At 36.5% G+C, this 14,094-nt stretch overlaps 1 protein-coding gene across 1 annotated transcript in view; it reads right to left on the bottom strand.

Annotated features, from left to right (window-relative positions):
• Positions 1-14,094, bottom strand: part of LOC129022711 (multidrug resistance-associated protein 1-like) — a 92,914-nt gene that overhangs the window by 61,055 nt on the left and 17,765 nt on the right. Inside the window, exons 5-6 of the mRNA XM_054468971.2 lie at positions 9,486-9,663; positions 1,556-1,810 (exon numbers count right to left, since the gene is read on the bottom strand). Coding sequence (XP_054324946.2) covers positions 1,556-1,810; positions 9,486-9,663 — 433 coding nt within the window. The remainder of the gene's footprint in view (positions 1-1,555; positions 1,811-9,485; positions 9,664-14,094) is intronic.

Genomic DNA, 14,094 nt, shown 5'->3' with positions numbered 1-14,094 from the left:
ACGGGGTTTCTCCATGTTGGTCAGGCTGGTCTGGAACTCCCGACCTTAGGTGATCTGCCCGCCTCGGCCTCCCAAAGTGCTGGGATTACAGGCATGAGCCACCGCGCCGGGCCTAAAGTCATATTTTTTATTTAGTATATTTGGATATAATATTGAAATATCTTTGAAGGTTATAGGACTCTAGATTAAGGCTCAAAAAATATTTTTCCATTCTTAATAATGCGCCTTTAAATAGCAGTTTTTAAAATCCAGAATATATTTTTTAAAACTAGTTAAAAGTATTTGTTATAAACAAATCTGTTATTCTAAACACTAGCATGCTAAGTACCTTTACTTCATAAATATACGCTATTTTCTAGTTTTTATGTTTAAAAACCAGTCATCTTTTATTTGAAAAATTAAGAAAAATATAAAATACTATACAATTTTTAGTCACTTGGGGTATTAAAGTAAGAAGTAAAAATCTATCCTCCTTCTGTCTAATTCTACTTTACAGGTAACTATTCTTTAAAGACTGATGCTTTATCTCTAGATTACTTCTATGCATAACTAGATTACTTCCATGCTTATGCATAGAAGTAATGCATAGCATATTTATAGCTATGTATCTTCATCTATTTATCTCTCCCTTACACACATGTGTATAGGTATATTCACATTTTAATAATGGCTCAATGATATAGCTACATATATGCATGATACACACGCATACGTTTAATCTACTTTTTGCTTTAAAATATGATTGACACATTTCCATGTCAATATATATTGTTAATCTTTGATCCATTTAAAATTATAAAATGTTTTCATAAGCAATACATCCACCTCTGTTAATTTAACATATGAAAGCATCTATCTCATTGCAGTGTGATTTCCTTCAATGCAGTGAACTCCGTGGTTTCTCCATTTCTTACAGTACAGCTTAGTGCACACTGTCTAACACATGGCAGGATGTCAAAACATATATTAATGGTAAGATGAATGGCTGAATATAAAGGAAGAATATCAAATTAATTTAGTGAAGCATTTCCTGTCTGCTTGCTGCAGTACTTCACTTTTCAAACAACCAAGCATAGCCCCACCTCCAGACTGCATGCATACTCTTCCCTTTGCTTGGTATGTCTTTCCCTCAGACGTCCACTTGAATTACTCCTTCACCCTGTTGATATACCATTCCCTTCCTGAGGACTTTCCTGATCCTAAATGTAAAATGGCATCCTTTGTCTCTTCATCACTGTACCTTTACTAAATCTTCTTCATATACAAATGTTTTCTCTCTATTTATTTACTTGCTTAATGCCTGTCTCCTCCACTACCCCTCATGAGAGCTGGACTTGTCATTTCCCCTCACTGCTATACTTCCTGTGCCTGGAACACTGGCTGACATAGGATACATGCTTGTTCAATACTGGTTGAGTGAATAAGTAAATGATAAAATTGGATGACTTCCATTTATAACTCTCTCTATATAATTAACGAGATGGTGATTGTTAACTCAAGTCAGAAAACTCAGCTCCTGTTTGACACATGTAACATGAGGCAGTCATTTTCTTACCTTTAACTTTTTTATTTTAGTTGCAGCTAAAGCATTTATTGGTATAACAAACACAAGGACTGCCACCCCTGCTAACACTGCTGGACCCAGCTCTTGCCAAAGGAGATATATGGCCATTAGGATTTGAAAAGGGGCAGACCAGAGGAGATTGAGGTTTGCTGTCAAGTCCATGAGTTGCTGAGCATCTGCTGACATCAAGTTAATAATTTCCCCAGTGGAAAACTTTTGTCGAGAAACATTTGATAAAAGCAGGGCCTATAAAGAGAGAAGCAAATATTTTAGAGTTCTGTGATTATGGGGCATCTTTATAGTCAAGCAATGGTAACTTTTAATATCAATGTTTAATATAATTAGGAAAATGTACAAGGTTATTTATGTATTGGGGTATTATAAAACGAAGAGACATGATTTTTAGGTGAGGAAATATAATTAGTGATTAAAGTATATGGTTTTGGAATAATATTTATTGGTAGAGAGTAACATTTGCGTTTCCAAACAATAAGAATTTATGGCATACTATGCAGCCATAAAAAGGAAAGAGATCATGTCCTTTGCAGGGACATGGATGGAACTGGAAGCCATTATCCTTAGCAAACTAACGCAGGAACAGAAAACCAAACACCACGTTTTCACTTATAAGTGGGAGCTGAACAATGAGAACACATGGACCCATGGGAGAACAACACACACTGGGACCTGTCGGGGGGGTGGGGGCACAGGGAAGGAGAGCCTCAGGAAGAACAGCTAAAGGACACTGGGCTTAATACCTAGGTGATGGGTTGATCTGTGCAGCAAACCACTATGGCACGTGTTTACCTATGTAACAAACCTGCACATCCTGCACATATACCCCGGAACTTAAAATAAATGTTGAAGGAAAAAAAAGAACCCTCAATAACTTGTTAATTACCAAAAAATATATATATATCTTCTAGATATATTAAGGCTTTCCTCAATTTGTTGTTGTCCCCATAATGCTAAACCATCTAAATGTTATCAATACAAAGTACAAAAATGAATCAATGAATATCTAATAAACACTGATGAATAGTTTTATGCTTGAAATTGTGGACCATTAAAAAAGGACACAGTTTTATTTCTCAAGGTGATTACAATCTATCTGTAAATCTACACACTCTGTTTTGCTGTAAGTGTAAAAACAGCTGATAAGGGCCATGGGAACTTAGAGATGAAAGTACTGAAAAAGTGTCATAGAGCAGATGCAGATACATCTTTTCTTCCAAGTCCCAATTCTCACTTTCCACAAATGCATGCTACTTAATATATGTATACTGAATCCAATATCCCCAAGCATAATTATTGGTAACTTCTTACAAAAGATGTGGTTAGAAATTGATTTATTTAATTATTCTTCCATTTAAAATTCCCAGTGAAATACATAAACAACTGTAAAAGTAGTGGGAAATTTGTATTTGTACTGGAAACTGGACAAAGTTTCATTTATATATCAAAAAATTTATGGAATCTTCACTGCATTGATTTAAAGAGAGACAGGACTGAGAGTTGGGGATAGCAAGAGAAAATGAGATACAGGAGTCACTCTAAATCTGTCTATTCAATAAATTAAAAAAAAGAAAAACAATGGAAAAGTCCATCTGGAATATAGTAGGTTGGGCCCACAGTGGAACATATAGCCAGGAACATATAGCCAGGTATATGTCATTAGCCGTTTATATGTCTTCTTTGGATAAATGACTATTCAGCCTTAAAAAAGAAGACAACTCTGCAATATGAGACAACATGGATGGACCTTAAGACGTTATGCTAAGTGAAATAAGCTAGACACAGAAAAATAAATACTGGATGAGTTTGCTTATATGAGGTTTCTAAAATGGTCAATTTCATAAAATCAAAGACTGGAATGGTGGTTCCAAGGGTGGTGGGGGGGAGGGAAAACTGGGAAGTTAGTACTCAACAGGTACAAAGTTTTAGTTAACCAAGACGAATAAGCACTAGAGATCTGCTGTAATATATTGCACCTATAGTTAGCAATAAATCCTTTTTAAGTTTAAAATGTATTAAAATGATATGTTTCATGTTATGTTTCTTTACAATAATAAAAGAAAAAATCAATTGCTTTTAGACTATTAGAGAAAATACTGAAAGGTATTATATAATTGAAGGTTATTTGTATGGCATTTCTAACACTAGGGGAATTCTTTCAAATTTTTGGGGTTTTTTTTTCAGTATTTTTTTCTGCCAAATAAGCTTTTACATTTCTGAAAGGGACAAAATTCACAAGCCACGAAGGACAATTTAGTTACCATTTATTGCTAAATTATACAATCTAAGCTGCCTTTTTGTTATATGAAACAACTTGAAAGAATACTGTAATATGTGCCAATTACAGTGGATGGTGTAACATTTCTAGAATTGTCTGGTAGGAAGTACTTTAGTCTGTTACAGGAGGAAAAATGTGATTCAGGTGAAAAGAAAGGAAATCTGCCGGGCGCGGTGGCTCACGCCTGTGAATCCCAGGCGGAGCTTTCAGTGAGCCGAGATCGCACCGCTGCACTCCAGCCTGGGCGACAGAGGGAGACTCTGTCTCAATAAATAAATAAATAAATAAATAAATAAATAAATAAATAGTAAAAATAAATAAATAAAAGAAAGGAAATTTAAAACCATGTTAAAAGTTTGGAAGCTTCTAAGTACTCTTCAATCAAAATGAAAATTAGCCATGTCACTTGCTATCTAATCACTTTTTCTAAGAAGCTGTTACTTTAAAATTCTATCCAAGTTTTAGATTTGTTTTCTACAGTATTTTCATATCATATACATCTTAATACACCCACACACTCACACACACACGTAAAGCTGTGTGACTCATCTGTTTTCAAAACTTCATTCATTTCCCTAATTGAATTATGCTCTAAGAAATTCCACATGAACCAGATATAGTTCCAAGCCCCACAATCTTGATTATCACTAGTTCAGTCCTTAATATTTCATTTGATGAACTGACGATGAAATTTGTTTTGCAATTTCACATTCTCCTTCTTATGTATTTGTTACTTTCTAGACTCCATGCCATGACCCTAGTTCTTCATTTCTTTATTTCTTCAATTATTGCACTAGCTCTAAGTGTCTCCTTTCCCGTCTCATCTGTTTTTAATCCTTCTGTCCTGATCATCCATCTTACGGCTCAGCTGGGTCCCAGTTTCCTAGAGAATTCAGGTACATTTTAAAATATAAATTTCAAGTTTTTTTTTTAAGCCATCCCTTCTGCCTTTACTATCTCTCCCCACCATTCTGGACATGAAACATTGTCTCAAGCCAACTTAACCTACTCACCATTTTCTCAGCAGGCCTTGTATGCATTTCTGTACTTTTTTTCTCCCATGTTATTCTAACATCAGAGCCTTTACCCCATGCAATGTGTCTTTCCATTATTCCGTGACCCACATCATGCGATATTAACCGTGACACTTTTCCGGACCCTCCTAGCTGCAAGTAATACACATCATTTAATGTAGAGCCGCAAGGGCTCCAAAAATTCACATCCCAATGATCTTCAACCAGAAGTATGAGAAATGGTAAAGCTGAAGGTGGTAGCACATAACACTTATAAGAATGCATTCTTCAATCCCTTGTGTGCCAATAAATATGCCAGGATTCTCTTTCTGACTCTAAGGGCAGGATTTGGATTCTGTCTCTCCTTCTCCTGCCTATACTTAAGTATCTCCACTTTAAGAATGTAACTAAATTCTTACCATTTTCTTTTTGCATTTTATAATTACCATAATTAAAGTAAGATAACATCTTTAAACTACAAATGGAGACAGTGTAGACACCATATTAGCCAATATGGTAGCCACTAGCCAGATGTGGTTATTACATTAAAATTTAAATTAACTAAAATTAAAGATGGACTTCTTTAGTTGTACTAGTTACATTTCAAGGGCTCAGCAGCCGTATGTGATTAGTGCCTACCATACTGTACAGTGCAAATACAGAACATTTTTTAAAAAATCACAAAAACTGTCTTGGACAACTCTTAACGGAGGAATGCCCCCAGACTGCCCACATTAAACCCAGGTTTAATTGATGCTTCTTTTTAAAAAAAGTTCTTATTTTTTTATTTTTAATTTATAGATTGAGGGGGTACAAATGCAGTTTTGTTACAGGGCTATATTGGGTCATGTTGTTTCTCCTCCCTTACCCTCACCCACCCTCCCAGCCATCCTAGTCTCCAATATCCATTATTTCACTCTGTATGTCCATGTGTACACATTATTTAGCTTCCACTTATAAGTGAGAACATGTGGTATCTGACTTTCTGTTTCTGAGTTATTTCACTTAAGATAATGGCCTCCAATTCTATCCATGATCCAGCAAATGTGACATGATTCCATACCTTTTGTGTGACTGAGTAGTATTCCATGGTGTGTGTGTGTGTGTGTGTGTATATATATGTGTGTGTGTGTGCATGTGTGTGTGTGTACACAGACATATACAGCACATTTTCTTTATCTGATCATCTGTTGATGGACATTTAGATTGATTCCATATCCTTGCTGTTGTGAATAGTGCTGTGATCAACATACAAGTGAAGGTATCTTTTTGATATAACGATTTCTTTGGAGTCATGTTTTGTTTTTTAGTCTCCAAGAATTTTCATGGAGCTTGCACTTGTGAACTAAGGGGTAACAGAATCTGAGTTTTGAGATCCACAGAATCTCAAAGTCATCAAGTGGAAAGAAGCCCATGTTCTTTCTTGCAAACCTAAAAATGATATTCCCTGAACTTTATTCCAAACTTACACTAGTAACTGTGGATGGATAAGGAACAAAGCACATCCTGATACCTTCACCCCTGACATAGTTTTGTTCTGTGTCCCCACCCAAATCTCATCTGGAATTATAATCTCTATGTGGCAAGGGAGGGACCTGGTGAGAGGTGATTGGATCATGGAGGCAGTTTCCCCTATGCTGTTCTCATGGTAGTGAGTGAGTTCTCATGAGATCTGATGGCTTAAAAGTGGCACTTTCCCCTTTGCTCTCCCTCTCTCTCTTGCTGCCAACTAAGAAGTGCCTTGCTTCCCCTTCACCTTCCGCCGTGATTGTAAGCTTCCTGAGGCCTACCCAGCCATGCAGAACTGTGAGTCAATTAAACCTCTTTTCTTTGTAAATTACCCAGTATCAGATAGTATCTATATAGCAGTGTGAACATAGACTAATACAACCCCTCACCAAGAAAAGGACCTGAGACCAACTTTACCCTATTCTAGTCACAAGTCCCTGATGAAGTATGGCCAATTTCAGACAAATATGAGTCATCTGGAATTCTAAAACCTGTAAAGAAGAGGGGAAATTTAACAATCCCTGTTCACCTCATGGAGAGAGACTTGTGTCTCCTGTTACATTGTAATATCCACTACAGGGTCCACAGAGCAGGCTTGATAGCAATACTCCTTTGATCCTTCAGTGTCCCTTAATCTTAAACAATCTTTAGGGAACTATACAAGGTCTATCCCCTGTAGTCACTATTCCCACTTTGCAAGACTCAACGATGACACTTGTTTCCCTTTTTAATTTCTAACAGTTTGCTCTAATTTCTACTTCAGTCCATTCTGTTTTTACATTTAAGGTGTTTGGACTCAGAACATGATACCCCAAAATGTGGCACCTCGGCATGCTGAGCACTTGGAACTGAAGAACATTGGGAAAGCCTCAGAAGCAAAGTCTCTCCAAACATCTCCAGCCCTTTTGTCTCCCACTCCTCTGTCTTTCCTTTTTCCAAAAGTGAGTCATAGGAACTAGAACCCCTCCCAAACAAGACATTTAACTTAGAAAGATAACACTTTTTCCCATCTCTCTTGAAGACCATCATTCCAGAAGGGTCCTGTCCAATATCCAGGGAAAGGAATACTATACAGATAGGCCAGGAAGAATCTGAATGGAAAGGCCATGCTGGGTTTCCCCTCTCAGTCCATTACTATTAGAGCATACCCTTTTGTCTGATCACATTTCTACACTGCTGTCTATTCTTTATAGAACCTAAGCATAAGAATAGACAGTTTTCCCTGGATTGTTGGGTCTTACTTCTGAGGATGTAAATTTTAATTAAATTAACTTGTTTTATTTTTCTCTTTTCAACCTGTCTTTTGCTATAGGAATGTCCACTGCAACTCTTATGATGGATGAAAAGAGGTATTACACCTTTCTGCCCCTGCAAAGGACTGCTTTTATTTAGAGCAGTTTTAGGTTCACAGCAAAACTGAGAGAAAGGTACAAAGAAATCTCATATACTCCTCACCCTGCATGTTCATAGCCTCCCCCATTATCAACATCCTCCACAGAGTGGTACATTTGTTACAGCCAATGAACCTACATTGACACATCATTATCACCCGAAGTCTACAGTTTGTATTAGGGTTCACTCTTGGTGTACATTCTGTGGGTTTGTACAAATATATAATGACATATATCCACCATTATACCATCACACAGAGTGGTTTATTGCTCTAAAAGTTACCCGTGCTCCACATTTTATGCTTCTATATTCACTCTTTCATGGCAGTTTAGCCTTTTATGTTTGTAAATCCACCTACATCTCATGCTCTAATCATGGAATAAAATCCTGTTCCATATGGACTATGTACCAAAACAAGTGTTAGCATTCAAACCAGTTTCTAGATTCTTCTTTCATTCCATATTGGAGGCAGCACATACTGCCACTACAATTAGGGCTGGGACAGCCCCTCTAATCCTGTATGTGGACTGAGTTCTACAGAGCTAAACTCTGCTGCAAGTTCAGTTACCATTTACTGCTCAATTTGTACTTGGCTTTCCAAGATCCATAAAACCACTTCATGTCCCCATTGTGGCCCAATAGAGCAAAATGCCTGTAATGTCCAGCTCAGCCCAAATTATAATACTTCCCTTCCCTTTACACAAAGTCAATAGCTCTCTCAAAGACCTTTTCAAGACTTTCTATGTGAAAACTTCCTTAACTGTGTACAACCCTTGTAGATTTCCTGTTCATCTGATCTCCTATAAAATCTGCATTTAGTTCCACATGTTTGTTATTTATGCTAACACTTCCCTCAATTTATTTGGAAAGCAGGGGCTCACTTGTTCATTCATTCATTCATTCAGTAATCCAACTTTAATAAAGTATAAAAGTCATTGTCTTATATGATATGGATACAATAGATAAATAAATTTCTATTCCAAATCCTGATGAACCTACAATTTATATCAGAGTGCAAAGCGGGAACAAAGTACACTTGTTGCTTGGATAACTACTTGATAACTAGGGGAAGGAGGAAGCTCTTTAACTGTTTATAATTATGTTGTAAATAAAAGACCCTGCGTGGTAAAGAGGTAGTGTTTAAAACGGTATTTTCAAAAAAGGACTAATTAAACTTTAGGGTTATGCCAGGAATAAAGATCAGCCAAGTTTGGGAGGCAGGACTTAGAATAAAAGAGAAATGGAGAATGACAGTATAAAAATGAATGACTTTATTGCATAAAAATGAAGTTCACAGAGGAGAAAGGAAAAGGTAATATGAAGACTGAAAATAATATTGTGAAAAGGAGAGCTTTTATTGATGCATACATATAGAAAACCATGAAAATATTCAATTCCACTCACTTTGTGAGTAGCAGTTAGGTGGCATAAGATTAAACAAAGATTATCTTTAATGTAATGGATTAGGGCTGACTAGAAGTTGTAAAGACCAGAGAGAGAGAGAAAGAGAGAGAGAGAGAGAGAGAGAATGCACTAAAGAGAAATTAATGCAACCAATATCGATAAGCCAAAGTTCTTTTAAAGCAAAACAAATGTATATACAAAGGATTTCCTAAGGACTTTTTGATATACTCCCCTATTTTTCTAGTCCCCTTATTTTAAAGCACATAAGGGAGTAGTCCACCCAGAAACGGGGATTCCTTGGAATTTTTACCTTTTTGTAGATCAGTCCATTTACAGCTGTCTTAACTTTTGCTGAGGTGAGCATGTTAAAACGTTGATATTGCTGAAGAATCAGAGTTTGCAAAAAGACTACAACAAAAAGTGCCACTGCATAGCCATAGCCATTCCAGCCAATATCTGAGCTGTGTTCACAGAAAATGATAATTTGCCTGCATGTCATAAAAATTGAGAAAAGGGCAGAAATGTTAAACATCTGAAGTGTTAAATGCTTATGAGAGTTTAGTATTGTCGAAATGTTATACACACACACACACACACACACACACACACTCCTACCTGTTCTTTTTCTCTACTTGCTTAATTTGATATTTGTCCCCGCCCCCTCTTTTTTTTTTTTTTTTTTTTTTTTTTTTTTAGTAAAATCAGGAATCCCTTCCACTGGCTTGTGAGTACGAGGTTATTTTCTGGTTTTCACATGGCGGGCCCATCAAATAATTAACTTTTCTGGTATAACTTCATCAGAAAAGTCGAGACATAGATACATTTAAAACTTTATTTTTTCTCAAAATTATGTGTTTTATCAAATACAGGGAAACAGGACAACCAGAACATAAGTAGGGGATCTTTTAGTATGGCACACAGGTGCTGCTTTTTTTTTTTTTAAGCTTGATTTATATCTCATGTTTTATTGTCACTTTTATTCATAACCAATTTCTTTTTTCTCTACTTTTCCTTATTTCCTCTTAAGTTTGTGACAGCATGATCAGTATGATTAGGGCCAATGCTAGGGTGCAGAAAAACAGTGGGGATGGTTCTAATTACAAGTATCTTGGCTGATAGTCCCTCAACTATAAACATTGTCTAAAACTCAGAGTGCTTGATGTACACTGGTAATAATATTTTAAGCATGATTTCACCCTTTTTAAACTGAATCAATGTGACTGAAAATAATGTTATCTTTAAAAGACTATATAGCACATGCAATATGGTGAAAACAATTTGGGCGTATACTGTGACATACTACAAGTTAACATGTCATTTATTTTGCAGGCTTACTGTTTTGGGTTTTATTTAGTAGTCCCTTCTATTTCACATGTAAAGGTACAGTATTAGAGGTTTGATAAATGGACCTTTTTCACTGTAAACTCTGGAGATGCAAAAATGTTCTATATCATTATAATGAGCCATTTTGAGTGAATCCGTAGGTTAATAGAAATAAATGAAACCATATGCAATTAGGTTTGACTATATCTACCCTTTTCTCAAAAAATATTATATTTAAAAGCTCATTCTTTATAAAAGTTTAATTTTTTTTTTTTTTTTTTGAGACAGGGTTTCACGCCTGTTGCCCAGGCTGGAGTGGAGTGATGGGCTCTTGGCTCACTATAACCTCTGCCTCCCAGGCTCAAGAAATCCTCTTGCATCAGACTCCTGAGTAACTGGGATTATAGATGTGCACCACCATGCCCAGCTAATTTTTGTATTTTTAGTAGAGGCGGGGTTTCGCCATGTTGCCTAGGCTAGTCTTGAACTCCTGACCTCAAGTGATCCACTCACCTTGGGCTCCCAAAATGCTGGGATTACAGGTGTGAGCCACCACACCCAGCCAAAAGTTTAAATTTTTAAGTGGTAAGTAAAGCGTAAATTTCTAGGCTTTGATCTATTTGTTGACAATTTGAACAGCTACTGTGTGAAAAATTAAAAGTAACTTGTCTTGTTCAAATTGCTTTATTAACCAAGTACTTAAAATACGAACTTTATTAAAATCAGACTTTAGAATAAAATATATACAAGTGTCTCTAATAGTAAAACCTCTAGGTATCAACAATTATTTGGAGCATTATATATTCTCAATGAAACTATTAAATTATCCAACACCCCACATATACATAATAACAGCAGAAAGTTCTGTATTTCTTAATTGATGTCATCCATTGGGACACCTGCTTTTTATGAAAGCAATTTGCTAAATGTCTTCTTGTTCTAGGAATTACATTTCCTGAAAGAGTAGCACTATTCTTATTGGGCATATATCTACTAATTATACTTTTTCCTTTTGCATAAAGACAAAACAACTAAATGACTAAAATCAGGCACTGTAATGGTTCTATACACATTAATTGAGAAATATTAAAAACAATCTGTGCCCAAGGCATGATAAAGACCATAAAACAATATTCATAATATTAGATATGAATACTTGTTTTTTGTTTGATATTAAAGTAAAATCCATAAACGGAGGAAGAGAGCCAACACAACAATCAACAAGAAATGTATGTAGTAAATAATGAAAGTATAGTTTTACTAATACATTAATAAAAATATTCCTTTTATATGTTTTATTTTACACATATGAGTCATAATAATATGACAGTGTGCTCTCATCCTTAAAGATAGTCCTTTCCAGCAACTTTTTCATATAAAAAGAATATATATATTTTGAGACTGCATATGTACATATATACATTTTGAGACTGCATATGTACATATATACAAATATGTATACAAATATGTATATATGTACATATATACATATGCAGTCTCAAAATATACATATTCTATATGTATATGTGTGTGTGTATATATATATGAGACTACACATGTATATATGTAGTCTCAAAATTAGCTTATAAAATTAGTTCTTCCATGGCCAAATTATGATCATACAAGCTCTGCAATTCTTTCTGATCACTCAGTTGTTACTTATTGTGAAAATTTTAAGGTTTTTCAGCTGCCGCAGAATAAGGGCACTTTTGGAAAATTGTAACTGGGTTCAGTCCCATTTGTTCTGTATTTTTTTCAGGGAATTTATTTCGGTTCTATGTGCCAGACTTCGTGCTAAGAGCTAAGGACACAATGATTGAATAATACAGGATAGTTTGCCTCTTTCATCACCTAGGCAGGGAGAAAGGTGTGACTCATTGCAATGCAATATTAAAATTCTTGTTTTGCAGGTTTGATCAAACCAGTGTGATGCAAAAGTATCTCACAAAGTAAAAGAGACTGTTCTCTACCCCACAGACATTCTTTGGTAATTCAGGTACAACTTTTAGGGAACATAGACACACTGAATTGCTATGACCTACTGCTGTTTCAGGAAAGACCACGGCCATGGTGAGATTCTCTCACAAGTTTCTTGAGCAGTAGTCATTGGCAAAGGGGAATCAGAGTATGACTGAAAATCCCTTGCTACTCCTCTCGTTGATAAATTGAACCTCTTTTCTCTAATTCCCTTCCCTTTGAATGTGGGCTGATTTAGGGAATCTCTTGGCCAAAACCATGTGGCAGAAGTGACCTTCTGAGATTTCCAAGCCTATGTCGTGGAAAGACTTGTCTGAGCCTCTTGTAATACTCATTCTGAGAAAATCCAGCTGCCATGTAGGAAATTTAACTACTCTAAGACCTTTGTTCTCAAGCTAACCATTCAGAGAGGCTGTAGAAACAGAGAGAAGGAGAGAGATGGCAAGGGTGGGGTGGGGAGAGAGAGAGAGAGGACAGAGGAGAGAGAGAGATCTGACCATTTCCAGCCATCTTAGTGCAGGCCTCAGGTGTGTGAGTCAAGGAGCCATTTTGGGCATTCCAGCACCAGCACACAGGAAGAAGAACCAGGTTAACTCAGCCTACAGTTAGAACCAAAGCACCAGCCATGTGTCTCCATTTGAGCTGCTTCCGCTGTCTCCAGTTGTTCTAGACACTCAGCCAAGGTCGCAATCATGGTGGAGCAGAGAAAAGCAGTCTCTGCCTGAAGTTTTGACCACCAAAATCACAAACACAATAAAATTGTTGTTTAATGCCACCAAATTGTGATGTGATTAGTTTTGCAGCATTGGATAACCAGAATAGGGCAGGAGAGGAAGATGCTGGCCAATTTCTCTGATAGAAAGATTTCTGGTCACACATAAAATAGTGCTATGGTGACTCCTGGGTTATGCTGAGGTGAGGGGCAGAGGCAAGGGGAGGGAGAGATTTGTCATTTTGTGGGGAGGGGGCAGTTAATCCAGGAAACATTTGGCTTATGCTTCTACAGACAAGGGAGCCAACAAAGAATTTGGGGTGAAAAATGTCAGGAACTGTTTTCTGACAGCAATATACACCTTGCTTGGATTCCCTGGTTCCATTCTCTCTTGTTTTTATTTTTATGTGTTTGCACTGGCCACTGCTTCTCAATATCCTTTGATAAATTTTCTCATCTTCACCAACTCTACGCAATGGAGTAGCTGATAGTTTTTTTTTTTTAATTTTGTTTTTTGAAGACATCTTTACTTTTCTTCACATATGTGAAGGTGATTTCATCCAGAACAATGACTTGACATACCCAATCCAATTTAGAACAATTCCAGTTTGTCACTCCAGCCTATATCTTTCCTAATACCAGGTGTATATAGACAATTGCTTACTCAATCGTTTTTTGTTTTTTGTTTTTTTTTTTTTTTTTTTAGATGGAGTCTTGCTCTGTTGCCAGGCTGGAGTGCAGTGGCACGATCTTGACTCACTGCAACCTCCGCCTCCCAGGTTCAAGCAATTCTCCTGCCTCAGCCTCCCAAGTAGCTGGGACTACAGGCACACGCCACCATGCCGAGCTAATGTTTTGTATTTTTAGTAGAGACAGGGTTTCACCATGTTGGCCATGATGGTCTCAA

The sequence above is a fragment of the Pongo pygmaeus genome, chromosome 22 (assembly GCF_028885625.2).
Source record: "Pongo pygmaeus isolate AG05252 chromosome 22, NHGRI_mPonPyg2-v2.0_pri, whole genome shotgun sequence".
Classification (NCBI taxonomy): domain Eukaryota; kingdom Metazoa; phylum Chordata; class Mammalia; order Primates; family Hominidae; genus Pongo; species Pongo pygmaeus.
This window is presented reverse-complemented; position numbering and strand designations above follow the sequence as displayed.